The 27,964-nt window shown below is 34.2% G+C and overlaps 5 protein-coding genes and 1 long non-coding RNA gene across 12 annotated transcripts in view; 3 read left to right on the forward strand and 3 right to left on the reverse strand.

Moving 5' to 3' along the window:
* The window catches only part of LOC122575688 (fibroblast growth factor receptor homolog 1-like), a 110,675-nt gene extending 102,755 nt beyond the window's left edge, over positions 1-7,920 (forward strand). For 5 of the 6 annotated variants that reach the window (XM_043745001.1, XM_043744999.1, XM_043745000.1 and 2 more), the window contains 8 exons: positions 107-499; positions 2,829-3,016; positions 3,688-3,820; positions 4,172-4,660; positions 4,910-5,408; positions 5,592-5,732; positions 5,810-5,915; positions 6,140-7,920. In XM_043745001.1, coding sequence (XP_043600936.1) covers positions 107-499; positions 2,829-3,016; positions 3,688-3,820; positions 4,172-4,660; positions 4,910-5,408; positions 5,592-5,732; positions 5,810-5,915; positions 6,140-6,247 — 2,057 coding nt within the window. In that variant the 3' untranslated portion in view covers positions 6,248-7,920. Of the gene's footprint in view, positions 1-106; positions 500-1,751; positions 1,934-2,828; positions 3,017-3,687; positions 3,821-4,171; positions 4,661-4,909; positions 5,409-5,591; positions 5,733-5,809; positions 5,916-6,139 lie in introns of all 6 variants that reach the window. The other variant, XM_043745003.1, reaches the window with a different exon arrangement.
* The window catches only part of LOC122575703, an 81,781-nt gene extending 69,302 nt beyond the window's left edge, over positions 1-12,479 (reverse strand). Inside the window, exon 1 of the long non-coding RNA XR_006319513.1 lies at positions 12,274-12,479. This is a non-coding gene — a long non-coding RNA (uncharacterized LOC122575703). The remainder of the gene's footprint in view (positions 1-12,273) is intronic.
* On the forward strand, positions 8,596-11,289 carry LOC122575693 (polycomb group RING finger protein 3). Its single transcript, XM_043745011.1, has 5 exons — positions 8,596-8,800; positions 9,148-9,438; positions 9,527-9,672; positions 9,748-9,891; positions 9,962-11,289. Exons 2-5 carry the CDS (start codon positions 9,162-9,164, stop codon positions 10,085-10,087), a joined length of 693 nt encoding a protein of 230 aa, XP_043600946.1. The 5' UTR covers positions 8,596-8,800; positions 9,148-9,161; the 3' UTR covers positions 10,088-11,289.
* Positions 12,480-12,620: 141 nt separating the features above from the next.
* LOC122575691 (R3H and coiled-coil domain-containing protein 1) lies at positions 12,621-21,828 on the forward strand. Of its 2 annotated transcripts, none has more exons than XM_043745006.1 (8): positions 12,621-12,840; positions 17,129-17,275; positions 18,646-18,779; positions 18,861-18,981; positions 19,070-20,003; positions 20,087-20,327; positions 20,399-20,635; positions 20,728-21,828. In XM_043745006.1, exons 1-8 carry the CDS (start codon positions 12,761-12,763, stop codon positions 20,790-20,792), a joined length of 1,959 nt encoding a protein of 652 aa, XP_043600941.1. In that variant the 5' UTR covers positions 12,621-12,760; the 3' UTR covers positions 20,793-21,828. The 2 variants fall into 2 exon arrangements, with proteins under 2 accessions (XP_043600941.1, XP_043600942.1); XM_043745007.1 differs by having other exon boundaries at positions 12,754-12,891.
* Positions 21,824-24,730, reverse strand: LOC122575690 (signal recognition particle subunit SRP72). Its single transcript, XM_043745005.1, has 8 exons — positions 24,573-24,730; positions 24,343-24,460; positions 23,991-24,246; positions 23,437-23,916; positions 22,996-23,358; positions 22,621-22,925; positions 22,332-22,544; positions 21,824-22,247 (listed from the first exon to the last, which is right to left on the reverse strand). Exons 1-8 carry the CDS (start codon positions 24,670-24,672, stop codon positions 22,112-22,114), a joined length of 1,971 nt encoding a protein of 656 aa, XP_043600940.1. The 5' UTR covers positions 24,673-24,730; the 3' UTR covers positions 21,824-22,111.
* LOC122575696 lies at positions 24,695-27,554 on the reverse strand. The gene is made up of 6 exons (XM_043745016.1): positions 27,423-27,554; positions 26,786-26,861; positions 26,626-26,717; positions 25,969-26,077; positions 25,153-25,848; positions 24,695-24,789 (listed from the first exon to the last, which is right to left on the reverse strand). The coding sequence occupies exons 1-5, from the start codon at positions 27,468-27,470 to the stop codon at positions 25,772-25,774; spliced, it is 402 nt and encodes a 133-aa protein (XP_043600951.1). The 5' UTR covers positions 27,471-27,554; the 3' UTR covers positions 24,695-24,789; positions 25,153-25,771.
* Between the last annotated feature and the right edge of the window lie 410 nt (positions 27,555-27,964).

The following is a 27,964-nucleotide window of genomic DNA, read 5'->3' on the forward strand; positions in this document are numbered from 1 at the left end:
TAACCTAACGCTCCTATCTTCCGTTTAAACGAGCCAATTCTAGATCCTCCAGTTAATTTGTCCAATTAATTCCGAATGAAAGAGAACACGAATCTGGGTGTCACAGATTTGCCAGAAACGCGGTCGTTGCACCTGGAAAGCGAAAACGCGGAGGTCGACCTGGACAACGAGAAACTGGAGAATGAAACAGCCGGTGAACACAACAACACCGCTCCCGTACGAGCACCATCGTTCAATAAAAGCGTAGAGATGCCAAACGTGGTCGTGAAACCAGCTGGCAACATGTTACGTTTACGATGTCCAAGCTTTGGCAACCCAAGGCCGAACATCACATGGTACAAGAACAACGAAGAACCAAAAAGAACGCTTGGCACGGTGGTTATGTCTAAGTGGACCTTTAGATTGGAGGATCTAGTGCCTGAAGACAGCGGCAATTACACTTGCGTGGTGTGCAACGAGCTGGGATGCATCAATCGCACGTCCAAAGTTGAAATTGTCGGTGAGTGTCGCATTTTTATCTTCTTATTTACTAAAACGTACAGCGTAATGGAGAAGTAAGAGTAACGTTGAAATGGAAAAGTAAAGTGTAATGTTGAAATTGTCAGTGAGCCGCGTTGAGTGCATCGTGCCTTTTATTTATTTGTCTTCTTTATTTATTGAAAGGATGGTATGTATAATGGGAAAGCTAATGTAGCGTTGAAATTGTCAGTGAGTAGACGAGTGTCCCATTTTTTTCTTCTATTTACTGGAAAGATCTGTCGTCTGTTTTCTTTTCGTTAAAACAATTCGGGGAACGATAGTACAATGGGAAAGCAAAAACTTGTGTTTTCAGTTAGTTAGTTTTTGCTGAGTTATCTGCGACGAAGTTAGAATAAACGAAGTAAGCTGTAGTCAAACGATGTTTTAGGTTTTAGAATGAAAAAAGAATCGCGCTATTCAGCGACCAGAAAGTTTCTAAATTTCGCAATATTATTTTATATTATCATTTGCTATACGTTCTTCAATGGAAAACATTACGACATATCCAGCGATTATGTAAAGAAAGAAAGTTTCTTAAATCCATACAATTTGCACTTATTTTTCATTGGGAACAGTAACAATCAACGATAACAATCGAGAAGGATATTTCGAAGAAGAAGGACATTAACGACCATTAATCACTGTGCAATTTCTATGTTCGGTTAAATGATTTTAAATTACCATTTGCACATTCTCCAATGGAAATACCAACCATTGAGAGATTCCTATGACCGGGTAGCACGAAGAAAGAATCACGACGTTGGATCATTGCATACTTTTCAAATCTCATAACATTTCTCACGTTACTATCTACCATCCATCTTTCACTGGAAATGCCATCGATGAGAAATTTCCAGTGATCGCGTTGCATAAAGGAAGAACATTTCTAAAGAAAAGTTTCTAAAACTTCCATATCTTTTTACATTGTCGCTTGCTACATGTTCATCGCTGGACGAAAGGAATCAGCACATTAGATTGTCATAAATAAACTGCGGATCTTTATACATTTATGAGCAATTTGATGAATTGAAAGTGTAATTTTTACTGGATAAAACAATTCTCTGCTCAGGTTCTATTTTTTAAATTAAGTATAAATATCCACAGTCTAGCCATGATTAACATAAACGTGCTCCGCTGGAAATACTATCGATGAGAAATTTCCAACGACCGTCTAGCGTAGAAAAGAAGGGATCACGACATTAAACAGTCGTGAATTTTCATTGCATCCATAGAGCGTTTTCCTCATAAACCATACATCAACGTGGATTTCCCAAAGAACGTAACCGCGGCGGTGAACAGCACGGTGACGTTCAAGTGTCCGATCGTGTCCGATCTCGAACCGTATATACAATGGCTGAAAGTAGTCGAGTACCCTGGTGACCAGGAGAATTCACCGACCGGCATTCTTCTTCAGGTACAGACAGACCGGATTGCTTAGATGGTGGAGGTTCCTGTGTCTTCTCCGTGGATTTATAATCATCGCTTTAATTCTCCACTTTCGAATAAGAACTGTACATATTGTTTAGGTGGTGGAGGTTCTTGTGTCTTCTCCATGGATCTTTAATTATCGCTCTAATTCTTGATTTTTAATTAAACACTATTTGTATAAAATGATTATGTATAATAATGTATACAAGATTTTATATAAAATAGGACAGATTCCACGGGACTCTGGTGATACGTAAACTGTCTGCGGCGATTTTTAAATAATATCCTAGTGACTAACGATACGGTGAAGGAAACATGTGCCGTTTGGTATTTCAGGTGCTGCCACGTGGATTCTTTCATTTTGTTCTTTTTTTTTTTACGTTTTAATAATGTCATGTTGCTGTATTCTATCTTCTTTTTTCTTCCGATCTGTTTCTTCGATATTCGACGATCGAGGTCTCTTGAGATCAAGCTTACTTGTAGAAACATCGTGATACAAGAAACTAACGTGATGTAATAGACACTTTTTACATGTTATTTAATTCCTTGGTTCTTAGTGAATTAAAAAGTACTCGAACTAACACACGCACACAAAATTTGTTTAAATTTCCTTCGTTCTTAATTACTTTTAAATTATTTGAATGTCTAACCATTTTTAAAAATAATGAAAACAATTGTACAATTTTAATTCTCGAAATCTTAGAAATATAATCATAGAATTCCTTAAATCATGAAAATAATTATAAATAGTTATTATTAATATTCGATCTCTGAAATACAGTGCAATAAGTTTGATCTCGAGAGATTTCTTTTCGTCTCTTTCTATTCTCTGATACACTGGAGCTTGGTAAAAAAGGTGGTTGGGTCTATTTTTCCTGTAGAGAGCGTGAAACATCGGCCGATACTGACCAGGCCTCCAAGAAACACGACAGTTCTAATAGGAGGCAACGTTACTATGACCTGCGAGGTTCTGTCGGACGCGCATCGTCATCTCGAATGGTATCACGGTTATCACACGTCTTTCGACACTGTCAACAAAACCAATCAAAGTTTCCGGGTGGAGGTCAAGGTGGGCACGTAGAACTACTTGAAATTGCATGGAACACACTGTATTTTCGTTTATACGCTTCCGCTTCTTGTGTCGTCAATAGATCAAAATTAATTTAAAGTTTAAATGTCGCTAAAGCTACTTTTTCAAGTCTCCTTGTTTATGATCCTAATAATACTTTCATTAACTCTAACTTTTTCTTGTCCCATATTCTTCGATTTTGCATTGGTTCTGTTAAAGTCTGAGTTACTATTACATAAGCGTCAATTTTCGAGAATTTCGTATAATTTCTCGACAATGCGAGTAAATTAGCGAGACGTACAGTTTTTCATTTTAAACATAGTATTATTCTTCTCATCGCTATGAAACGTAGAATTATTAAACAGAATATTACTTTCATCAGAAGATCTAAATTGCACGGTATGATAAGTTTGCAAGTATATTTCATTTTATTTGCAAGCCATCTTTGTACGTTTTCAAATATCAGAATCGCTTATTTTTCATTCAATTGCAGTTAGCTTCATATTTATAAAGAAGATCATTTTTCCATAGTTCTTTAAACTGAAACTATGCTATAACTAAAATCGAAGACAACCTTACGTACAACCATTTGCTAAATCATCCCCTTACTTAAATCACCTCCTACTCAAAGCAACGAATTTCTCTAAATCCTACGGAATTCTTTCCAACAGGCGGAAGGTGCGGACAATCCAGAAGTACTGAAGCTATACAACGTGACACAGAAGGACGAAGGGTGGTACACCTGCATAGCGCAAAACGCGTTGGGAGAAACCTTCAGCAGTGCCTATCTCCGAGTAGTCGAATGTACCTAAAACTTTTTGTAACAATGAAAATCCCTTTTCCAGAATTGCATTTCCTTAGTTATGTTTAGAAAGAGATATAATTGACATCTTTGCAATGAATTCTGCTCTTTCTCAAAATTGTCCAATAAACTTTCTAACATTAATAAGTTCATTATCTTGCTATATTCGCAAGAAGATTATCGCGTTCCGCCTAAAAATAGAAACAGTAGAAATTTCTCTATAAAATTAAAGAAGTGTCTCTAGTATTCTAAACGTATACCAAGAAATTTGCATATCCAAACACCTTATAAGAATCTTGCCTTTTCATCTGTCCATCGTCCCCAATTCTAATAAACATTTCTTCATCCTCCAGCTTTGGAGGACCATGGAATACCATTGACAGCGAAACCACAAATTCTCGTGAACGTCCTCGCCGCTGTTCTCTTCATCTTCTTCGCCGTGGGCGTGGTGGTGGTAATATACATTTTCCATCGTCTGAAACGCGAGAAAATGAAGAAGCTGCTGGCCATAGAGACGGCACGTGCTGCAGTCGTGACTCAGTGGACGAAGAAAGTGATCGTGGAGAAGCAGAACTTAGTGAACGCGCAGAACGTTCAAGAACCGTTGTTGATGCCCGTGGTGAAGATCGAGAAACAAAAATCGACTGTCGCCGCGGAGGACAGCAATGGAGGAAGTATCTCGGAGTACGAACTTCCAGTCGATAGTGCTTGGGAGTTGCCACGAGAACATTTGACTTTGGGAAACACCCTAGGCGAAGGCGCATTTGGGAAAGTCGTCAGGGCGCAAACAAACACTGGAAAACCCGGGATTCCTTGCGTCGTGGCTGTGAAGATGCTGAAAGGTAGACGCTTTATCCGACGCTTCATTCTGATTGTTCGAAGTTGCTTGAATTCCTCGTTTCTTCCTCTCGTTATGATTTTGCTACCTTCGCTCCTTCTTCACATTTTTCATTTTTTTTCGTTCAAATTCCTATTTCATTCGATTTTCATCAAAACTATCTAAAAATAATTCTAATCTATGCAAAAAGATCTAATCGCCAATTACACACCAATCGTTTGACCTAATTACCCAGTGACCAATTTCTCCACAGAGGGTCATACCGACGCGGAAATGATGGACTTGGTATCTGAGATGGAGATGATGAAGATGATCGGCAAGCACGTGAACATAATCAATCTGTTAGGAGCCTGTACACAAGGCGGGCCATTGTACGTGGTCGTAGAATTCGCTCCGCATGGAAACCTTCGTGATTTTCTACGGGATCACAGACCTTCCTCTGGATACGAACCGACCATCGGCCAAGAACCAAAAGAGAAAAAGACTCTCACCCAAAAGGACCTAGTATCGTTCGCCTATCAGGTAGCTAGAGGGATGGAATATTTAGCGAGCAGAAGGTGTATCCACAGGGATCTGGCTGCCAGGAATGTTTTAGTCAGTGACGAATATGTTTTGAAGATCGCTGACTTTGGTCTCGCTAGAGATATACACTGTCACGATTACTACAGGAAAACCACAGACGGAAGACTTCCGGTTAAGTGGATGGCACCCGAAGCTCTCTTCCATCGAGTTTATACCACTCAGTCCGACGTGTGAGTATAAGAAATGTTCTTATTAATTGGATAAATATTCATTTGTTGTAAAGAATATTGGAATTATTTATCTTTTCGAAAATATAAAATCGAATGAGTCTGATAGCGTGTAACAAAGTGTCACCAACACTGGTATCATTTATATTCGTTCATTAATTTGAGTCGATCGTCGTAATGTTTCAGATGGTCGTACGGGATTCTGTTGTGGGAGATCATGACACTGGGTGGTACCCCCTATCCGTCCGTACCATCCGTAGAAAAATTGTTCCAGTTGCTAAGAACTGGCCACCGAATGGAGAAACCACCGTGTTGCTCCATCGAAATGTAAATGCAAATTTTACAATTTTTCATCGTGATGGAATACTAATACGCGATACTAATAAAACGAAACAACGTTGCAGATACATGTTGATGAGGGATTGCTGGAGTTACCAGCCTAACGAACGACCAATGTTTGGGGAACTGGTCGAAGATCTCGATAGGATATTAACGATAACTGCGAACGAGGTAAGAAACTTGAAATATCCTCTGAAAACCGAGACTGAGATTTCGAAGTTCCTTTCAAGCAGAAGAGAATTTCCAAGCTTCAATGATTTACATAATCATTCGTTTGCCTTGCGCGAGGATTACTCGGTCGTTCGATTATTTCTTCCAATCTTCGAATCTCAGTTATATTTAAAATAATCCTAATGTGTTTGGAATTTGAGAAACGATGTAACGTATCATTTTAGGAATACTTGGACCTTGGCCTCCCGCAGCTAGACACGCCGCCGTCCAGTCAAGAGTCCAGCGAAGCCGACGACGACGAGGGCGAAGAAAAATTCCCTTACCTACTGTGAAAATCCCACGAACGATCGGTTTTCGCCGAAGATTGTGTAAAAACTCTGAGAAAGATCCAGAATGGACAACGAACGAAAGAAGCGCAGAAGATAAAAGCACGAGAAGAAAGAGGGATCAGATGCGAAGAAGAGAACGAACGAAGATCACGAAGAAGAGAAGGCTATCTTATAGTCGAAGAACGCTGGTGAACGGAAGTCGATCTACCGACTGACCTAGCGAACACGCCAAATAATATAAATCAGTATTGAATTGTTTAGCGCGTATTCCGTAGAATTTAAGGAAGAAGAAAACGAAGAAGAAAGAAAGTAACGATCGAGGAAGAAAACTCCGGCCTTCGAGGAGACTGATTTTCTTACGAACAACATTGTATTTATTTTCCTGTTATCTCTATATCCTGGGAAATCGATTACTATTATGGAACGTGCGTTTGTTCCACGTGATTCACGTACACGCGTTTCTCAGGTTTCTGTCGTAACAGAATCGTATCGAAGACTTTTGCTGCACACCTGAACTACTATGGCAGCCGAAGCGTGAGATATATAATAAAGAATAAAATTTGTTACAAAATATTCACGTCCAATTTTGTACATGTTATACTACCGTGCCATTGATAAGTGCCTTGGGAAGATGAATGAAAAGAGAAAGAGAGAGAGAGAGAGAGAGGAGATGAAAGGAAAGTTCCGCCAGGGCTTCTTGTATTCGTTAATATGAAGAGAAGAAGAAACACGTACATATATATGTATATGGTGCATCAGGTTTGCACAGAAGAGATACCTGATCTACAGGATCATCTCGAAAAGTGTTTGTAACTAGTCAATTAATAAAACCTGTACGTTTCTCTGTAACATAGCTCGAACTCGGTTATTAAAGTATAATGATAATGTATTATGTTAGCGTTTCTACGTGAATGGACTCTAGTGGACAACGAGCGCGAATCTTCGAATTTTTGTAGAAAGATGGAAGAATATTGTAGATCTTAAGTGAATGATACGATTCGTCGAGTTTTTAATCGTCTTTTTTTTTTCTTTAACACGCGAGTTTCTACGTTGTGATCCGAACGGGAGTGTCTTCGTCGAGGAGAGACGAGTACGATTCAAAGGATATTGTATAGTTTCTTGACAATACGACGGAAGACAATTTTGCACATAACAAATGTTAAAAAAAAAAGAAGAAGGAGGAATTGAAAAAAAGAAGATAAAGAGAAGAAGATGATGGGGAGAAAATTCATTGCATCGTCCACGTGGATGTAAAATGCATAAAGATGTATAAATGGTGCATGCGAGAGGTGCTTAGTAGTAGATAATTTATTTCTCTGTATATTGTTACTTAGGATGTATTTTAGGATGTCGTTAACACTATTTTTTTTTTTTTTTTGTATTATTATGGAACGAATGAGGCGAGATACGTGTAAAATATAGAACGGGGATTAATCAATTGATCAACGAAAATAATATACAAAAATGAGAGAAGATTCTTTGTACATAGCACCGATCTGTTTATTTAAAAGTTTTTCTCAACTTTTTCTTTTTCGTTTCGTTACCCAGCACCTAAAGGTAGCCAGTAAATCAGCATTTACCAAGGTAGATTGTATGTATAGTCTGCATAAATATTGGATTATTATTGTAACGTGAGTTTCGTCTCGAATAAATCACTGGAAACTGTACCCACATTACTCAATGTCTACATTTATTATTTCCAGACGTTTTCGCATGGTTTTTGCGATTTTCACGGTTCTTATTAGTTTTAGATGTTACAAACTTGGGATTCTGAGAAGGACTGAGAAACGTCGAACGAGTTTTCACTATCTAAATATCGTCATTCTAAATCGAATCTTTGCAACTACTAAATTATTACTTTTGAGAAAATTCCCAAGGTTATTGTAATTAGTGGGTTGAAAATCATAATGCTATTTTTATAATTCAATGCTATTTTTCTTTTAATGTTATATACATAATAATCAGTTATAAAAACATTTCGTAGCAAAAAACAAAATTATAACTAATGAACTATATTAATTATTGAATTAAGGTTGAACGATGAACTAAGCTAAAAACCGTATGACTAACTCATATTTATTAAATGTTTACGATTAAGAAAAGAAACGGATACAAAAACCTTTCAACTATTTCTAATTAACATATTGAAATCAAACGTTGAAATCGTTGAAATCAAACGAGTCACGCGCGCGTAAAAAATAGATACGCATGCATCGACACGGTTAAACGAATAAACAAATTAGTTTATGATTGATCGAGGACATATCGAGGGCATTGGAAAACTCCCCACCACCAAACGAAACCGCGTGTTCAGAGATGAACTACCCATAAGACAAGTGATGGCGCTGAGATCAGTTCGTTTTGTTGTCATGAGTCACATTTACACTAAGTTGTTTTTACCAGGTTTTTAGTCGAACATTTAATTTTGTATCCCTCCATTTCGCTTCGATTCAACGACAAAAAAAATGCCAAGAATGATACAGACCATTCGAATGAAACTCCCTAACGAATAACACGAGTGATAGTTGCCATTGTGTGCTAACACTCGACATTCAGGTTAGAATCCGATAACCCACTTTTTACCGAGCTCAGTATTTATTTTCTCCTTCAGATCGTTGTATAATGACCTTTATTTTATTTCCTGACAAATTTTAAACGATTTAAACCATGTGTCAGTAGAACGAATTCTATGAGTTTTACGTGTTGCCAAATTTTGACCATTTCTATAATAATGTCATTCGTGTATCATTATGTCAACCGTTACTTTGTAGCTTTTCTTTTTTTGCGGGGGGAGGGGAATAATAGTATCATGAATTACTGTGTAAGATTTTAGTCTTGTAAAGTAACAGGTTTGGAACGATTTGACAGCATTGAAATCTGATCGTATTTGTATGATGTTTCAGGTAATATTTATTAAATGGTGATTACCAGTGCCATGGAGAGGAGAATCAAGTTGAAAACACTAAACAGCCACATAACGTGCAAGATATGCAAGGGTTATTTGATAGATGCCACTACTGTTACCGAGTGTTTACACACATTTTGCAAAAGCTGTCTAGTAAAACATTTAGAAGAGAAGCATACCTGTCCAACATGCCAAATCGTCATACATCAGTCGCATCCCCTCCAATATATTAGCTTTGACAGAACTATGCAGGATATCGTCTACAAATTAGTTCCTGATCTTCAAGAGAGTTAGCACTTTCTTGCCATTAATAAAACTAATAACTTGAAAATTCTCTATAACTGGCAACATGATTAATCTGGTATATTTATTTCTAGATGAAATTAAAAGGGAAAGAGAATTTTATAGAGCAAGAGGTTTACCTTGCCCTAAAGATATCCTACCAAATGCTGGAGATGTTGAGGAAGAGAAGGCAACAGCTGATGCACATGCGGAATCAGACTATCATCGTACTGATGAACAGGTAAAAAGAGATAAAAATTGTTTACTCTATATTTGAATAAGTTTTGATAATTGTAAACAGCAAATGTTTTCACAGGTTAACGTATGTTTGGAATGCATAAATACAAGCTTGAAAACTTTGAAACGAAGATTTATTAGGTGCTCTGCCCAAGCAACCATTACACATTTGAAAAAGTTTATTGCTAAGAAAGTGTTAAATGGAATGGAGAAATATCGGGATGTGAGTAAAAATTATGAAAAATACATATCATAATTTATATTGCATTACTAATTAATGATGCTCTTTGCAGATTGATATATTGTGCAATGATGAATTATTAGGCAAGGACCACACATTGAAATTTGTTTATGTAACAAGATGGAGGTTCCGGGACCCACCTTTAAGGTTACAATATAGACCACGAATAGACATATAAGATTAATATCTCTATGTTCGATATGCGATGAAAATCACAAAAAATCTTGTACCTATTTTATACGTTTGCTAGTTCTATCCGTGTATTGCCCGTCATAGTACTTATTTCTGTGTTTTCGGCACAGTAAAGAAATTTAGTTTCGAGAATAATTTCCTGCGACGAATCAGAGTTGCTTTACACCCGCAATTTTCTATCCCAGCAATAGAAATAATTGCATTAACCAGATTACCAATAATCATTAACACGGCATATTGTTACGATAGCAATTCTATACATTCAATTATCATTCTATTCCTTTCTAGTTAAAGTTTGGGATCGTTTGCGTATTATCTTCGATTGAGTTACATTAACTCGCCTTTCTGATGTTCGTTACGAATTATTGATCTATATTTGTGTAACGCATAAATATAAGTAAATGAAGAAATCATAGCGACACTGTGACAACGAGAAGGTAACTTTTTCGTTCGCTGACAGTATCGCTAAATGCAATTCTAAATATTTAGTTTTATGTTACCGTGACGCACCTTACGTGTTCTCGTATCGATCCTTTATAAGTAATGTTTTTAGTTCGGAGATATAGAAATAGCAATCGGTATGTGTCACGGATAAAAATTTGTTGATTTCCCGCGCATGGCAACGGAATAAAAGATCATCTTTCTTCTTGTAATCTTAAGATGTAAATTTCTTTTTATACATACCCTAATTGTATATAGAATATTTTTGACAGAATCCCGAATATTTGACAGAATATTGCGCGTAGACACAGCTTTGTATTAGAGAGAGGGGAAAAAATGAAAAAAATAAGCTGGGTCTAAATACTGGAAGATTTGGACCCTTTTAACTTTGTATGTTTATGCGCTGTACACATTCTAATTCAGGCCCCGAGTTTCACTCAATGCCGGAATACAAAAGAATTTTATCAAACATATTTTCTCGAGGGATTTGATAAGGACAACGATACATTGAGCGAAACAGACAGGGCCACATATCGCTTAGTAGTTAAATGAACTTGTTTTGACAAACAGTGTAAAGCGAAGGAAAAAAGTTGTGTGATTGTATATAAATATTCTAGAGGGTAAAAATAAATAAAGTGCAGTTTACTTTATGAAGTAACGGCATTTTATGAATGCTAAGGCTTGTATGTTGTACACTATGTGTGTATCTCCATAAATTATTAAATAAATATTATGTTTTGTACAGTATCAACTGAATCGATTAACAAAAATTCAATTATCATCAAAAAAGTAAGAAACTTATAGACTGCGAATGTTTATGCAAATTTATATCTTTGTATGCAGTGGTTACAAAAAATATTTGCATATATCCTTACTTTCCAATGAAACATCTTTTTATCAGGTTCTATATTTAATTGTTATTATACTAACTTTTGTAGTCATATGAAAGTATTACTAAATGATATGAACCTTACTGTGCTTGCATTTAATTAATTAATATATAAATGCTATAACAAATATAATGTGCAAGTGCAGGGTGATTTATAGATGTATGTTAGTATTTCAAGAAATGAATCTACATAATAAAATAATGAAAATTATATGAACATTTGCTCTACGTATCTTGGTTTTTGAGTTCATATGACTGATTTTACTTATTTTAATGTGTAGATTCGTCCCTTAAAGTATTGACATTTATCAATCACCTCGTACTTTTTATAGTTACTGTTTGAATATTTTATATATTTTTGGACATTACGTGCACTCTGTACATTTTACATCTATAAATTTGTATAATATGTGCATAAACATCCGTAGTCTAGTTGCAAAATTCTTTCAAATATCTTAGTCTGTAGAAATGATGTAACGAATTTTTTGAATCGTATTACAGACAAAATGGCGGTAAATTATTATCTAACATTACGTGGTCACCAAACAGATGCTAAGAAGGTTTATCCACAGAATACTAATTCCACCCGAATAATACAAAGCTACCTTGCCCCACTATTTAGAAAGTCTCTATACACCTTTCAAATGTTTTCAAAAGAATGAGAAAACTTGAATCATACAGTTATGCAATAATGATGTTCACGTAGAAAACCATGCAATTCTTAGTTTCTCGATCGATGACACATTTCATATTTTTTAGTCAAAAAATTCGTTACAAGTGCTTGCAATTCCATTTTACGAAACAATATTACGAAATCAATAGATTAGAGTGCATAAACTTACATTAATTTTTCAGACGAAATGCATAGAAAGAAACACCACATTTACGCAAGTAAAATTTTGCACCAAACAAAGCTAATTTTATCGTCAAAACACATTTCATGTTACCAAATCTAAGTATTCCTTACAAACGCTTAAAATTCCATTTTACAAAACGATATTACGAAATTAATGAATTAGAATGTAAAACTTATATTAATTTCCCAGATGAGACATGTGAAAAGGAACACGATACTAACGCGCGTAAAATTTCGCATCAAAATGGCTTCGCGATTTAAAAAGGTACGCCTGCGCAGTAGCCATACTGGCAGAAGAATGAACGCATGCGCGATGTATTCTAAGGTAGTTTATGGTCAATGCGCGTCGAGTAGAGACCGTGGCTGCAGTGCAGCAACACGGTAAACGTGGTTTCGTTGAACGCTTTGTGAATTTAATTGTGAGTGTCAGTAATTTTCTCGTATGTCTGATCTGCGCGGAGTTTCGCAGATAAATGAGCTTGCAAGATAGCCTCTTTTCCGAAGACGTGGAGCACGACGTGACTCTATTTTCAAGGGACAAGAAACGGAAAAGGTAGGAGAGCCAAACGATCACATTTCCTGATGCAACGACGCGCCTTTAAAGGTTAGATCACTACGGTCTTTTTAAAACGTGTCTTCAAACATTTTTCACTTTCAATTTCTATGAACGTCTATGATACTACATCGTAAAGCTTTCTCCGAGAAATAATCGGCAGTAAATCTCTTAAGGATATATCTCAACAATGTAAAAGTAGTTGACGTTTGTCAATCACGCAAGAAAATGAGATAATATACGCTATCATAAATAGAATCGATTTGATAATCCGTAATTTTTATTGGCGATTTAGTTTAGAATGTTAGTAGAGATGCGTTATGTTAAATTTATTTGTATCCTTGACATACAATTTGAAATTCGAAGGCAATTAGAATTAACTTTACAACCTAAATGATTTAGGATACCATAGAACTGTTGAAAAGTGTTCAATGTGTTTGTTATTGATGTGTCTTATGGCCTCCGTGCAGTATATTTATAAATATCTTGCACTAAAGGTAAATGGTTGATATCGTCATGTTCCAGACAACGTATATCGGTCTGTATTACTGCAAGTGATTAAAATATTCGGAAATTAAGGTATACATATACATAGGTTATTTTGACGCTTTATATTTTTTATCATTGAGGATCTTAAATGAGAAACCATGTTAATATTGAAAAATTAAACATGACTTTTAAGTGGGAAAAAATATAAATTTCATGCTAAATACAAATTTGAACGCTGATTAATTCATTTGCGCTTTTAAGACAATCGTAAATATGCATTTCAATTATAAACCAATATTTGCACTGAAGATCTTCACATCTAGCATTTACATCATTTACACTCCTGAACAAGAAGATAACACAATGTGTAAATTCGTAAAACTTAATTCGATAATGAAGAAAAATGGAAAAGTAATAAACTTCTTTTGAATGTAAACTTACAATATAAAATGCTCTCGCAGTATAAATACGTTTTTCTTACCCGTAAAATTAAAAAACTACGAGAATTCAATGAGTCAAACTGATAGCACATACTACGAAAAAATGAAAATTTACTTATATTTACTGAAAATAATACAATGTTAGTATTTTGTGGAGCCCCCTTTCTGTAAACCGTTCTTGCAAGCTCTCCCCAATAATTTTCAATTCAGAAGATCTTGCTGTCCTTTACAGAACGCCGATTTTTTTGATCAACAAAATATTGTATAACTATCTGTTGAACGACAGTACTATCTTACTGGAATATACAATTTTTATCAGTAACTGTTGCTGCATGTGTTTGTATCTTCAGTTCAATATACCTTTAACTATTCATGCAACTTTATACAAAGACAATTTTCGTTTCTCTATGATAACCAATACCCGCCCATACCATGATGCTTCCTTAGCATCTTAGTTGTCGGCTGCTTGAAACTTTTTCTTCTGTCCATACATCGTGGTAATAATATTTCCATCTACCAGAGCCATGTGAAATTCTATTGTGCTATCTTTTTGCTCGTCCAAAGAAGTACAATGTTTACATCTAAGGATTACTAACATCGACTCAAAAAGCTTGTTTTACAAGATGTACATAAGAAAGACTGTATGTCCATACATATCTCACGCATATTATCAAAGTTACAAAATGTGTTATCTTTTTGTTTGCGAGTGTAACATTTCGATTCTTCAATTATTGATAATATAAAATCGAAATTCTTTCGAAAACTATAAATTGATGAAATTGATGAAACTATAAAAAATGAAACGAGATCGCAATCAATTGTCGCGTAATAAAAATATTCATAGATTTTCTTGTTTATAACTAATAGATTGTTCCATTCCATCCTCGGATTGTTCCATTACATTAGACCGTTTTTTCTTTTCTCACATTCCCTGTGCATTTCAAACGTTTACGTGTTTTATTTTTCGCTGTACATTTATATTTTTAGCAAACTACATAGTGTTTTGAGAAACATAAAAGAACTGTGACGCATTGGCAGGTTGCCTGAAGAAAATAAGAATGCGTTTCATAGATGTCAATAGTTCTAATTAACATTTCTGTTTTTAATTAACATCGTATGGTTCCTTGCATTTGATTTAAAATATTGCAGTAAGATGGGAATACATAATAAGTTTTTAAGTTGCGGTTATTGGTTAACTAGCCCTCCATAGATGGCGGAAGTTGCGTACGTCGTTAGATAACAAAAGAAAATTTATACGAAACGTAAATTTTGATGGAACGTATTATCTCTATCAACGAAAACGAAAATAATGTACCACGCGGTTACACAAGATTAACTGTCGCTACAAACACATATTATATAAGAATACCGTAATATGTACAGTTCTTTGATTATTCAATATGCAGTTCCAATATTTCATAAATATTTCATGGACCGTTCCTATTTAAACATATTCTATCCTTAAAACTTTCAAAACAAAATTTGTAGATATTTTATCGATAAAAAATGAAAAGTAAGATAATAAAAAGGAAAGGAAAGGAAAGAAAAGAAAAGAAGGCCCCGAACGTCCGCCATATTGAATAATTGTTTAAGTTTAGACGACAAATAGGAAAATTTATTTCTTTTGGCGGAAATTTTGCTATAATTAAAAAAAAAAGAACGCAAAATACTCGGAAGATTAACTAACTCTATACAATTTTCAATATCTCTAAAGATAGTAAATATTAGAAGCCCAATAACGACGATGTAAGCGTCAAAAATATCGTACGTGTGTTAACCCAAAAAATCCTCACCTCTTTCACTTACGTCATTTGCCACTTAAACTCGTTAATTATTGAAATCACGCGTCAGGGGGACAGATGGTCGATTTTGAATGGCACGAATAATTGTTAATCTATGGAGTGCAACCGGTCTCTCGTCGTATGTCGCTCACGTATACGCATGATTACGTGAACCACGCAACACTTACGAGTCGCACGGGACTCTGTTTCTTCTTTGTAGTTCAAGGCTCGTCGATTTAGTCGTCTCTGAAACGTAATTAACATAGATCTTACTCTTGGAACGACGATTCATCAACCGGATCGGACGATAGCGTGGAACGGTTGTTTTGTTCGGTCTGTTGCAGTCGATTTCTTTTTCTTCTCGGCTTTCATATCTGGCTATAAGAGAAAGAGAAGCACAGAGAACCCCGATTTATCACGCTACATGGTTCGTTCCACCTGAACGGTTGGCATGTAATTTAACTATCGTGAAACGACATTAAGGTGGGAATTTTATCTTGTTTTCCAGCATCCATATTGGTCTAGATAGTTTTATTTATCTATCGAGACTGAAATTACCCTCCACTAGATCTTGAGAGTTCGTTTCCTGTTTCCTACTTTTTGTGTATTGCCTGCTCCTGTTCTAATGCTCTCAATGCTTTCTAAAAACATCCGGTTACGACGTTACACATAATAAATTCCGCCTTTATCCGACCGTTTTATTCCGGTTGAACGTAATAGCCGGTTTCCATGAAATCTGATTATGTATGTGAAATGTAACGCGGTTGTAACGGCGATGATGTCGGTGCATAGTGGAGAATTTGTATCGGAAAGTTGGTCAAAAGTCGATTTCAGAAATTTTGTTTCGCTTGCAAAATTTTCATTCCCAAAAAGAATCCGATACATTACGAATAACTTATTAACGACCCTTTTCTTTGTACGTACGGCATTGAAGTAGTTCGAGAGTTTACAGTTGAGTCATTCGATTGCTCTACAAAATAGCATAAAGATAAATTTGGAGAGCCTTAAGCAAATAGTATTAAATCAGGAGAATTATTCAGAGGAAGCATTTAGGCATAAAATATCTTATATAAAATCAGAGTTTAAATATAGATAGTTATGCAAGTGGCAAGGAGAAAATTTTCGAAATAAATAATGAAAGAATAATCAAGAAATTGTTTTCTACATGTTGCATAATTTTAATATCACAACACGTAATCGGTGTTTAATTAAAAATCAAACAATATTGATGAAGTTAATCAATGTGGCTTGTATATGATCCGAGCGAAAATATTTTTAAAATAATATTTTCTTACTAAAAAGTTGTCCTACATCTTTGCTCAACTTTTTCATGCAAATACCCGCATTATGTGTCTGTGGAATCGCCGAAATGATACGTGATTATTCGGACCAAGGATGGCTCTAATTTTAAGAAAATCAAAGAAGGAGAAAGTGAAATGTTATGTAAAAGTTAGCCTGCCTGTGTTCATCTGACAGGATACGGGCAAAGTGGCCCGGGGCAAGGCGGTTACGTTCACTCGTCCTCAGTCCAGTCTCACTTTCAGCCGTGATCGTAACGCGTTCTTTTCACTTTTGCAGGGTACTCGTCTTTCCACCTGTAAACAACTATCGAAGATATATCATACACCAACTGGTGCAGGACCGTTTTGCCGATCTGCATACATTCTCGATCGGCCAGGGTTCTGCCAGACGGACAGTCGTGTGTTACAAAAGTGACGTGATAAGGTATCGAAGTGTCTAATTGTTACGATGCATGTATTATATGTATAGATAGTAACATTGTTTCGTTAAGTGGCCGTTGCTATCCCCACCAATTCGATCTTGCTTCGTGAAGTGAGCCTTTGATGTTGCGTACAGTCTATCACAAAGGTCTTCGTTCATCATCACCATCAAGTTCGAAATATTCTAATCAAGATGTTAGATCCTACAATATTTTTGGTATCCAATTTTGTATTAATTGCAGTTAAATGTATATTTAAATAAATATCACAGTTTCTTACGTCTTTATTTAAAAAAGAAAAAAAGCTGAAAAAATACAAATTATATAAATGTATATACGTATGTCTATACGTTATAGCTTTCTATAGGTATCAATTGCAGTTTACTATCTTTTTAACAGTAATGGAATTAAAGGTTTTGTAATTACTAAAAAATTACGTTTTAAGATCTTCTTAATCTAAATATTTATGATTTCTTAAATTCTTCAAAAAATACATTAGTATACTGAGCACAATGAGAACTATTTTGTATTGATATGTAAGTACAGATGATTTTGTAACAAAGTTTATTTTTTATTTCCTTTGTGACTACAATCGTGTCTATAGACTTTTGCAACTGACTGTATATGATATAAACAAGCACATACATGCCACTCTCGATAACTGACTAGATACAATCCCGTGGTCATTTAGCAAAGTGCTATTACATTCAATCGTTTCAGTGATATATCACCTGAACAAATCATAAAGTGTAGAATTTCATTATTTCCTGTTGTGAATCATTTAATGATGCCCCTCCATCGATAACCTATCAATAAAAAGGACATTCCGATAACAGTTATAATTCAGCGATTTCTGTAATAATTGTGGATAAATATATAGTGTTTGTGTTAAATTGGGGAAAAAAATTGATACTATATTTTAATAGTATATTTTATGAAGTGGATTTTATGTAAAATATGCATTAATTTTTAATAGATCTATTGTAAAGTTAGTAAAAGTATTAAATTATAAACTGTCAATGTTTTTGTATCACGGAATATACCTATTTCTTCGCATAAGATATAATATCATTTTAACGTGATTAATTTAAAAACGATCATATTAATGCTCGATTCCTTCAAAAGTAGAACTCGTTCTAGATTGAATCAGATTTATGCGAAATTCACAGACGATTCTAATACTGTTACGAAATGAGTTTACAAGAATGAAATTCTTACGACGTAGCAGCAGTAAACGAAAGTGAAACTGACCGGCTCAAGGTCGCGTGACGTAGTACTCAGACGCGTCAGAGAACTATTTAACCGACTTAGAAAAGAAGTATTAAATTAATTACAAAATAACAACGTTATAATATTTTATTTTTCAATATTCAAGGGACCCAAAATTGAATGGTGAACAGTGTACAACAAGTTGTGTAACGAAAGGTACTGGTACGTTGTTCGAGATGGGCGTTGAAGGTCGACGATCGCCCTCCGCATCTCCAGAACGCGTACGAATTCAGAGGCAAGGTAATTAAAAACTTATATTGGAAATTTCATATCTGAAAAAGATAGCGTAAAGTTAATTAAATTTGTTATTCGAACTTTTAGTAAAATCAACGCCAACGGTTGAAATCTATAGGCCGCCAGCTGCTAGGAGGGCCAGAAATGAACTTCAAACAAATATGGACCAAGTTCAAATACAAGCAACTGCAGATTCATCTACCGCAAAGTAAGAAATTGTAAAAATACTTTCGTCTATTTTCTTTCTTATAATTCAAAGAATAAATTTTAAATATCTTTAATTGAATTTTATTAAGATCTTCTCGTCAGAGAAGGCCAGATCGTGCAGTTTATGTACCAAGACATCGTAGAAGTTTGGAAACAGAAGGGAGTCCTCAGCCAGTAGAATCTATTCGTGTGAGTCGTTCAATTAAGGACAATCCGTCCTCTGCTTCTCATGGCCAATCAAAATCAAGTTTAGATATCAAAGAAACAGATTCTAGTGTACAACAAAGTATAGAATGTGAACAAAAGGAATTAAATACGTGTTTTGATGATAATCAAAGTAACGATGAATCTGAAATTAATATCTGTCTGCAAGAAGATCCAAAGGACCCGACTTCTTCTGTTATTCCAGAAGGACTTACGATGGAAACTAGTGATAAAATAACAACTAAGCAGTTAGATAATCCAAATGAAGATGTGCCAAATGATACAGACAGTACTACTGCTCCTGAAACTAAATGTGAGACAACTGATACATTTCAGTCAGGAACTATTGAAGAACAACAAATCTCTAGTAATTCTAGTGAAGATAACAATAACTTAGACTCAGTTGAGACATGTATATATAGTGAAGTTAATGTTAATGAAGAAATAGACAGATCTGATAAATGTAATAATGATATTGTTGTAACTAATTCAAATGCAAATAACAAACAACATACGGAAATTTCAAATAAGGACGAAATAACAAACCAAAAGAACGCGCAAATGATGCGTCGCAATATGGTGTCAAACGTGCTGATTATCTCAGATAGTGTACAGAAAGAACCACAACAACCTATTAAGGAAGTTATTCCTGTTCCTACAGTACTACCAGAGAAGAAAGTAAAAAAGGTTGTGCGGCAGAAAAGTAAACCTGCACCTCCCCCTTCTCCACCAATTAAAAAGATTAATAGGGATGAATGTGACTGGGACAGTTTATTCGACGATAATGGTGATTGTCTAGATCCAACTCTTATCGAAGAGGCAAGTATTTATGAATTTACCTTTCACCAACATAAAACGACAAAACTATGTACTTTTTTAATGTTAATTACTTTTAATTTCAGTTAACAGCAGCTGTTGGTAATGTTATGATAGAACAACCGAAAAGCGATTACAAACCGTACACTAAACACATCGAGGTATCTAGCGACGAATTTGCTCATGTTGTTGAAATTTACAATTTCCCATCAGAATTTAAAACCAGCGATTTAGCAGCTGTTTTTAGTCCTTTCAAGAATGGTGGGTTTGAACTAAAGTGGGTAGATGACACACACTGTCTTGGAGTCTTCAGTAGTCCTCTTGTTGGTAATTAGAAACGAATCAAAATTACATCGACATTATCAGTAACAAGTGCTCACCCGTTAAATCGGTTTTAGCTGCTGAAGTATTGGCTTCGGACCATCCATTTGTTAAAACACGACCCTTAAGCGAGGCCACAGCCTTGAGTAAAACAAAAGCAAAAAGGAGCGCAGAATTTTTACAGCCGTACAGGAGTCGTCCAGAAACTTGCGCGGCATTAGCCAGACGACTGGTTACGGGTGCTTTAGGTGTAAAATTAGCTACTGCTAGGCAAGAACGCGAACATGAGAAAAATGTATTACGTGAGGCTAAAGGTAAGTATTATTTACACTAAACACTTCTCACAGTTTGAAGCTTAAAGAAGCTTTAAAAAAGCAGAAATAAGTTGTTCTTTCTTTGTTTCTAGAAAAACGTAGATTAGCCAACAAACAGCGGGAAGATGCCTGGGAAGGCATTATACCTGAAAAGTAGCATTATTTGTTGGAAATATAATGTTCATACATTGAAAATTATTTACATCATTATGTAAGTGTTTTATGACATTTACATGAATTTGTGCCTTACTCATCTATTCTCATTTTTGACAAACTCATTTTTGTCGAACTGATTTGGCGATTGGTTTTGGGAACACGGGAAATTGCTTGCCAATAGATGAGTGTGGCATGACAAAAGTATCAAGTAACGGATATACTTGCTTAGGACTGGTAAAATGAATTTTCCAGTGCTTGTTTATTTTCTACGTATTATGCATATCACAATATTCAGACCAGATGAATGAGCGTGCCTGTTGTACTATTTTCTAATGGAAGGGTATTAAGCATTTGAACTAAACCTCTAGATGAGGGCGATTTACAGCCTTGACATATTAGAAAATTATATAAAAAAGAACACAGATGTAGAAGCGTTTTATGATATACATATACGGTTATTCTTACCTCGACAGTTGCCTCTGTTATAAATTTATATATACACGATAAACAATGCTGTGTTGTGCAATTGTAATACAAGACAATAAGTTAGAATGATAGAAACTGAGGATATCCTTTTACACAAGCACGCGTGCGTGCACGTACATCGATATGCTACAATGACATGTAATCACAGCGTGTCTTCACAGAGTTATGATTTTAGGGTAATGAATTTTACTGAAATATGAAGTGGCATTTTATTATTATACGCAATGTAAGATTATTGTAGTTAAGTATTATGCCACTTATTATATTACATATACATATATAAATCTGTTACATGGATGTTAAAAATTTGACGCACAATCACAATATATCGACATGAATTACAGATTTACTAAGAGAAAAAAATGAATTTAACACAGATTGTATTTTTATATACAATTGTTACCAACAGAGAAATAAAGATATGTATTGCCAAATCCTAGTCAATGTATGCAAGGAATATGTTACCTATATTGTATATTATATTGCATAATTTTGTCAAAAATTGACAAGAGGATTAAAAGAAAAAGGGAATAAAAATATTTTATATATCATTCTTTTGTATATATTTCCAATCCTGGTAGAACCTAGTTACATTTTAATCTAATGACAAATTTAGAAGTTAAAAATTTACAGTGATCAAACGATACTGGTATAAAGTAGTACGTTCGTTTAAAAATGGCAGTATTTTTTACTGTACATATGTACAGCGATAAAAAATATATGTGTAATTGAAAAAGTTATACGACTCGTCAATGAGATGTATCGTTCAATCATCCATCTTTCTAGCAATATTGAAATATTATACATGTTTTGGACAAATACGAATTACTTGTTTTACCATTTTCCTCCTTTCTTTTTCTTTTTTTGTTGAACCTTACGTTGCTGTTGTCGTGGACCGGAACTTTCTACCGCTGGACTATGTCGAGGGTTGGGAGAAGGTTTCGCATTTGTAGGCATCTTAGTAATATCACTGTAACGATAAGTGATAATAAAAGTTATCAATTGTATGTATTTTTTTAAATTAAATAACGAATGTTTGTGAATTAACACGTACTACATATCACTAGCTACAGCTGCAGCACCTTGTGTGCCCTTCATCGCAGCATCTCGATTTCTCCTATCTCGTTTCTTCCTAAATCCACTACGTTCGTGTCTGGGTAACCATCGTTCAGGATCAGGTGGAACATTTGGATCATAGTTCTTAGGTAACTTTCCTTTGCGTTTACGTTTTTTCTTTTTCTTTTGTGTTATATCGACAACGGGTTTGCTACACAATAGAGTTATAATTATTAATTTTATTGAGAATTTTATTATCGAGATTACATTAAGAGAATAATACTTACCCAGGAGATGGTTCTATCTTCTTCTTGATCATTTTGGTACCAATTACCCAGTTACTGTTCTCCAAAGCATCAACGTCGATCGTTTCAGAAAGGTCATGTAACGGTGGCAAACGTTTTGATAGCAATTGTGCCTTTTCTGGACGAAATTGCACATAAGCCACCACTAATTGCGCTAATGTCTTAGTATCGCAAGGCGCAGCATCTACCATTTCTTGTAAAATATCAGCTGCCATTTTAATTTCTCCTCCGCGTAGATAAAAATCAGCGGCTTGTCGCCATAATTCTCCTAAATTAGCAGTAGTTTCCTAAAATTGAATATTAAAGGTTATACTAAGTTGAGTTGAGAAAAAGAGAAATTAAATTAAATGCGCCTACCTTATTTTTCTTGTAATAGTTAACTGCATTTTTTAGAGCATCTGACGCTTTTTCACGATTATTATTAGCCATATGAAGAGTTACGAGTGCGCTGACTATGCCAGGTAATGATCTGTCTCTTTCACTCAGATTTTCAAGAATATCAATTGCCTCTTGTCTTTCATCCTGACTCAATAAGAGTTGCACACAAACCAGTTTCATTTGCAATTCTTTATCTCCAACTGCATACTGTATTAATAACTTTGCTGCTTCCTTTGCTTTACCCTCTTTACCAAGTTGTACTGCCTTAACAAACATTGCATCCACAGCCAGTGCAGGATGATCCTTAGCTAGTTTATTGCAAAGCTGCTGACACTGGTCTGCCTGCAAGGACATAAGTTATAGAATAATGATATGTGAACAATGATCAATAAAACAGTGTATTACTAATTGAGTTTATACCTGATCAGTGTATAAAGCTAACAAGCACTGATTGTATGCAATGTTCCGTCTCTGTCTAGAAGTTAATTTATGTTCTAAGCTATCATGAGTAGCGCTTTTCATTCTTTTTTTACTATCAAATACGTTTTGATCTTTATTAAGGCACACAAGGTTATTGCTTGCAACTGCTACTAGAGCTATGTCATCTGGTTTTGCTTTCAAAGCAGAAATGTACAATGCTTGAGCTTCTTTCTCGCGACCTTGAAGCTGAAGACAATATCCAAGTTGAACTCTAATAATTCCTAATTCATCTTCTATTTCTTCTTCAGCAACTCCATCTTCCTCTAAATTTTCTTTACACTTTTTCTCAGCTGCTCTAAGCTTTTTCTCTGCCTCAATCAAGATGGCTTTATCACCTTTGCTACCTTGTGCAATTAAACCACAAGCTGTATTATATATTAGTTCATATGTATCTTCGCGTAATGCAGGAACTTCTAAGTTCTGTTAAAAAAATATAAATTACAATAAACATAAATTAACATATACTTAAATAATATTAATTGTTAAGGACTTACAGAATCCTCAATTGCTAAATTTACAACCACTGCTGCAAGATTAGCTTCCCTTTCATCTTCATATTCATCGTGAGAATTTTTTATAATGTCTCTGTACACAGAGAAACATTCTTCATATTTTTCTAGCCTATACAGTATCTGAGCCTTCAGTTCCTTGAGTTTCAATGAAGGATTTGAAACATTTTCTACTACCTTCAAAGCGTCCTGCACTTGATTCAATCTATATAAACAATATGCTTTCTCGAAATCTAAATTGCTAAAAAATATTTATTTGTTATTAGAATTGTACGAAGTGAATATTAATTAAAATAGAAAAGTTTTAACACTAATATATAATAAATAGATGACATACGCTGATAGTTTTGAATTCTTAGTAATAAACTGGAGTGCATCATTGAATTTAGATAATTGAATATAGCAAATAACTTTACAATGGAAAGCTGCTTCTTCATCCTGGGAAATACCTAAAACTAAAAAATTTTCTATTTTTGAGAATATGTTGTTCTTCGTAAATGGGGCACAGGTTATGTTGATAGTAAACTCGTAGAATTGAAAGCAATTTGTAAGATCACGAAAACTCACTCTTATTAGCAATTTTTATTGCCCGCTCGTATTCACCATTTTGTCCTAATTTATTTAATTCTCCGTATAATACAGGAAAATTGTTTTCTTTTGTAGCCATGTTGCTTACTTTGCGGTCATGTCCAACGTGGAACTAATTTATGACTACCGAATACAGCATAATGTTCCAAGAACAATTTTAATAAAAGTTATTGCTTATAAAGTATAGTTTATGTACCTATTTGAAAGAATTAGACATTGTTTAAAATATTTGATAGTAATTAAACAATGTATAGCAAACAAATTTAATTAAATTAAATTTATTTATTAATACTACTCAAATCTTTTTTTAAAGCATTCAAAGATTGAGTAATTACAATATTTAATTTCAATTGAAGTAATATAATAATACTTGTGTATAATCTAACTGAAGATAATACCACTTTAATATTAGTCTTAAAATTATATTAGAAACGTAATCAAAAAGTTTTATTTGTTGGAAATGAGAAATGTAAGAACAAGGGAATAAAAAAGAATAAGTTAAATTTCCATGTTATTCAAATGCTTATTCATTTCATTAAAATTATATATATACACATACGTTAGAATTATGTACAATTTACAATTTTCAGTTCAGCATATACATACATAGCATAGAACTAACACTATAAACGAAATATAAAATAGATTTTATGTCTTATAGAAATTTGTGATGTTATCATATTATATGTTCTGCAATACCAGAGCTGGTAATACCTACTTTAAATGGTAATCAGAGTGTTTTTTACGCCCTCTGCGAATTATTGCGGTGAACAAAGGAATTATACACTTATTTATACTTCAATAAAATATCGATATTTAAGTTATCGATACAAATTTAAATTTCAATGGCTCATCAAATTTAAAACATTGCATGAGAATTATTCTGCTTTTTATTACAATTGCAATTTAAATTCAAACTACCATTCATTGTAACTATTTTCATAATTAACAAAATGATTTATATTCTAACATAAATTTTAAAATGGAAATAGATAATTACAGTAGATAAATAACACTTGGAGACATGAGAACAAGATGGAGAAACAACTTGTATTTTGATTATTATACTTGTTATTATGATTTATTAATTTAAATCTATAAATATTTTGTGCAAAATAAATTACGAAATGCATCGAGTTGCAAATTAAACCATTTCGTTTCAGCAGTTTGATTTTTAGTTAGAATATGTATGAACTCCTGATCTCCAGGAAACACTGTATCAAGTTACTAGCTTGCTTACATTCGTTGCCACCAGCTAAAATGACAATAAGTAAAGATCATTAAATTACTCTTTTTAAATGAGAAATAATTTACAAAAAATTTTGTTTAATATTTAAAATAGAGTCAGAGTTCTTAATAACGTTTTTTTACTCACCGATGTTTTTGCATTTATTGACCATTTCATCAGCCATTATCGCGTCAGCTCCGTAGGTTATCAACTGTCTCTTGGCAATTTTTACCCAAAGGTGTCCATTCTCTTCTACCTGCGTTACAGAAATAAAAATAATGTTTTTTTTTTACTTCCTTCCATATGCAGGGTGTTATAAGAAAAGAATTTAACACATCAGTTATAACTCACAGAAAAGAGTAAGAGATGCCTTATCAACATACAAATCATAAAATCAATACTTTCGATGTTAGGTTAATTTTGTACTCATAACCTATTCTAATTAATGTGTAACGATAAAAGTTTGATAGAACGAGAATGTCTAATAGGATTTCTTCTTATGACAAAGTTTAAAAACTTTTTTCCCATTTGCACCGATAAACGATATAGTCAACTAATGACGGTGAATAATATAGTTATATAAAATGCGTATCTCGTGTAATACAAAATATGGGAAAATATTTGAAAAAGTATTCTTGCATTGATATGAACGGAAAAAATATCGGACATCTGCCATAGATATATTCTTCATCTTTTTCTGCTCTTCATCGAAACGATTGATTTTAGAATCTATGTTGATATGCATTATAAGTTTAATTCAAGGAGTACTTTGTATGATATGACTTAAATAATTTCGTTACTTACGATTCCCTTTTTCCTCAGCATACAGTACGTGTAACAACCAAGTCTCTCGTCTGCCTTAGATATAATGCCTTCCTCAGCACCCTGTATTAAATCTGAAGTTTGATTAATATTGACTAAGGTTTTCCATTGTTTGCAATTTATTTCGTTGTTTGCTACTTACTTGGATCGATACTAGTCTCTGTGATACAAGATGCTCTGAAACGTTCCACCTTGGCTTTTATGCTATTCGAAAATGCCTGGAAATATTACGATACGTTATAAAGACTTTAAAATATAAATAAATGTTGGATGAAATGTTGTTAATAGTTTAACTATAAATGATTAAAGCTTGCAGGTTGTAAATATACAATCAGAATATAAATAAACCTTTTCGATATTATAGTTAATTTTTTAATCGTAGTATGCGACAATCTGAAAGTATCTCTTAATTCGAGATATTTTCACATACTAAGAACATCAAGGGGAAGAAATTTTATGATCGAATTATTATATTTCTCTTATTTTTGATATTAAAAGAATCCTGGTTTTTGCAATCAATGAATTCTTTCTTGTATATCGTTTTAATCATATAATAACAAGCCACGAAATTATCATTCTATTCGATTAAAAATAATGAGATTATATTATCCATCTATGACGATATTTACAATGAATTCCCAACACCGAAATAATTACGAATTATAATACTCGAAACAAAAATATAAGAATTTAAAACATTGATACATATCATATATGAAAGAAAGAAACAGTCTATTAAATAAATTAGATGATTGTAGCCAAGTAATGTTGAAATTTACCAAAGTCCCGACGAAGCAGAAGGCAAAGACGATAGCGAGGATCTTCATCTTCCTTTCCGAGTTGTCGAGGAGCTCGGGTAAGAAAGATCTATATTGAATGTTCACTAAGAAATAAGTACGCGTTAAATGTTGCTCGAGTTTTTATAGTTATAGGTACAATCATTAATAATAACACGTCCCGTAATTTCTCCCTCCATTGTGTACCGGCAAACGGTACTGTATTTTCTGGATGGAAGCTCGCCGAAACTGAAGCTCAGATTGGACTCGGATTTGGCACAGCTTGGGCTCGTTGGGACCGCTTTATGAAGAGCTTTAAACGTTAACCAGATCCTAAAGACTCGACAAAATCGCACAGTGAAATTCCTTTCGCCTTGATATCTGTGAGACAACTCTAATGTAATGACGAAACATTCTTATTTCTTTAATATTTTGTTAATGAAAATTTCATTAACATATTGCTGACATTTTCTCGATTAAAACGAGATCAAATAACATATGGTTATAAAATTCAGTTACGTTGATTTTGCTTATGAATTTCCCTT

The sequence above is a fragment of the Bombus pyrosoma genome, linkage group LG15 (genome assembly GCF_014825855.1).
Source record: "Bombus pyrosoma isolate SC7728 linkage group LG15, ASM1482585v1, whole genome shotgun sequence".
Classification (NCBI taxonomy): domain Eukaryota; kingdom Metazoa; phylum Arthropoda; class Insecta; order Hymenoptera; family Apidae; genus Bombus; species Bombus pyrosoma.

Coding starts and splice junctions, on each gene's coding strand:
- LOC122575693 (XM_043745011.1), top strand. CDS start 9,162: ATGGTGATTACCAGTGCCATGGAGAGGAGAATCAAGTTGAAAACACTA. Junction 9,439..9,526: donor AGTTCCTGATCTTCAAGAGA/GTTAGCACTTTC, acceptor ATTTATTTCTAG/ATGAAATTAAAAGGGAAAGA. Junction 9,892..9,961: donor GAATGGAGAAATATCGGGAT/GTGAGTAAAAAT, acceptor TGCTCTTTGCAG/ATTGATATATTGTGCAATGA.
- LOC122575696 (XM_043745016.1), bottom strand. CDS start 27,470: ATGAAGATCCTCGCTATCGTCTTTGCCTTCTGCTTCGTCGGGACTTTG. Junction 26,078..26,625: donor TGCTGAGGAAAAAGGGAATC/GTAAGTAACGAA, acceptor TCTGTAACGCAG/GTAGAAGAGAATGGACACCT. Junction 25,849..25,968: donor CAATAAATGCAAAAACATCG/GTGAGTAAAAAA, acceptor TTGTCATTTTAG/CTGGTGGCAACGAATGTAAG.
- LOC122575691 (XM_043745006.1), top strand. CDS start 12,761: ATGAGCTTGCAAGATAGCCTCTTTTCCGAAGACGTGGAGCACGACGTG. Junction 12,841..17,128: donor AGGGACAAGAAACGGAAAAG/GTAGGAGAGCCA, acceptor TCACTTTTGCAG/GGTACTCGTCTTTCCACCTG. Junction 18,982..19,069: donor GCAGATTCATCTACCGCAAA/GTAAGAAATTGT, acceptor AATTTTATTAAG/ATCTTCTCGTCAGAGAAGGC.
- LOC122575690 (XM_043745005.1), bottom strand. CDS start 24,672: ATGGCTACAAAAGAAAACAATTTTCCTGTATTATACGGAGAATTAAAT. Junction 23,917..23,990: donor ATTTAGCAATTGAGGATTCT/GTAAGTCCTTAA, acceptor TTTTTTTAACAG/AACTTAGAAGTTCCTGCATT. Junction 23,359..23,436: donor TAGCTTTATACACTGATCAG/GTATAAACTCAA, acceptor ATGTCCTTGCAG/GCAGACCAGTGTCAGCAGCT.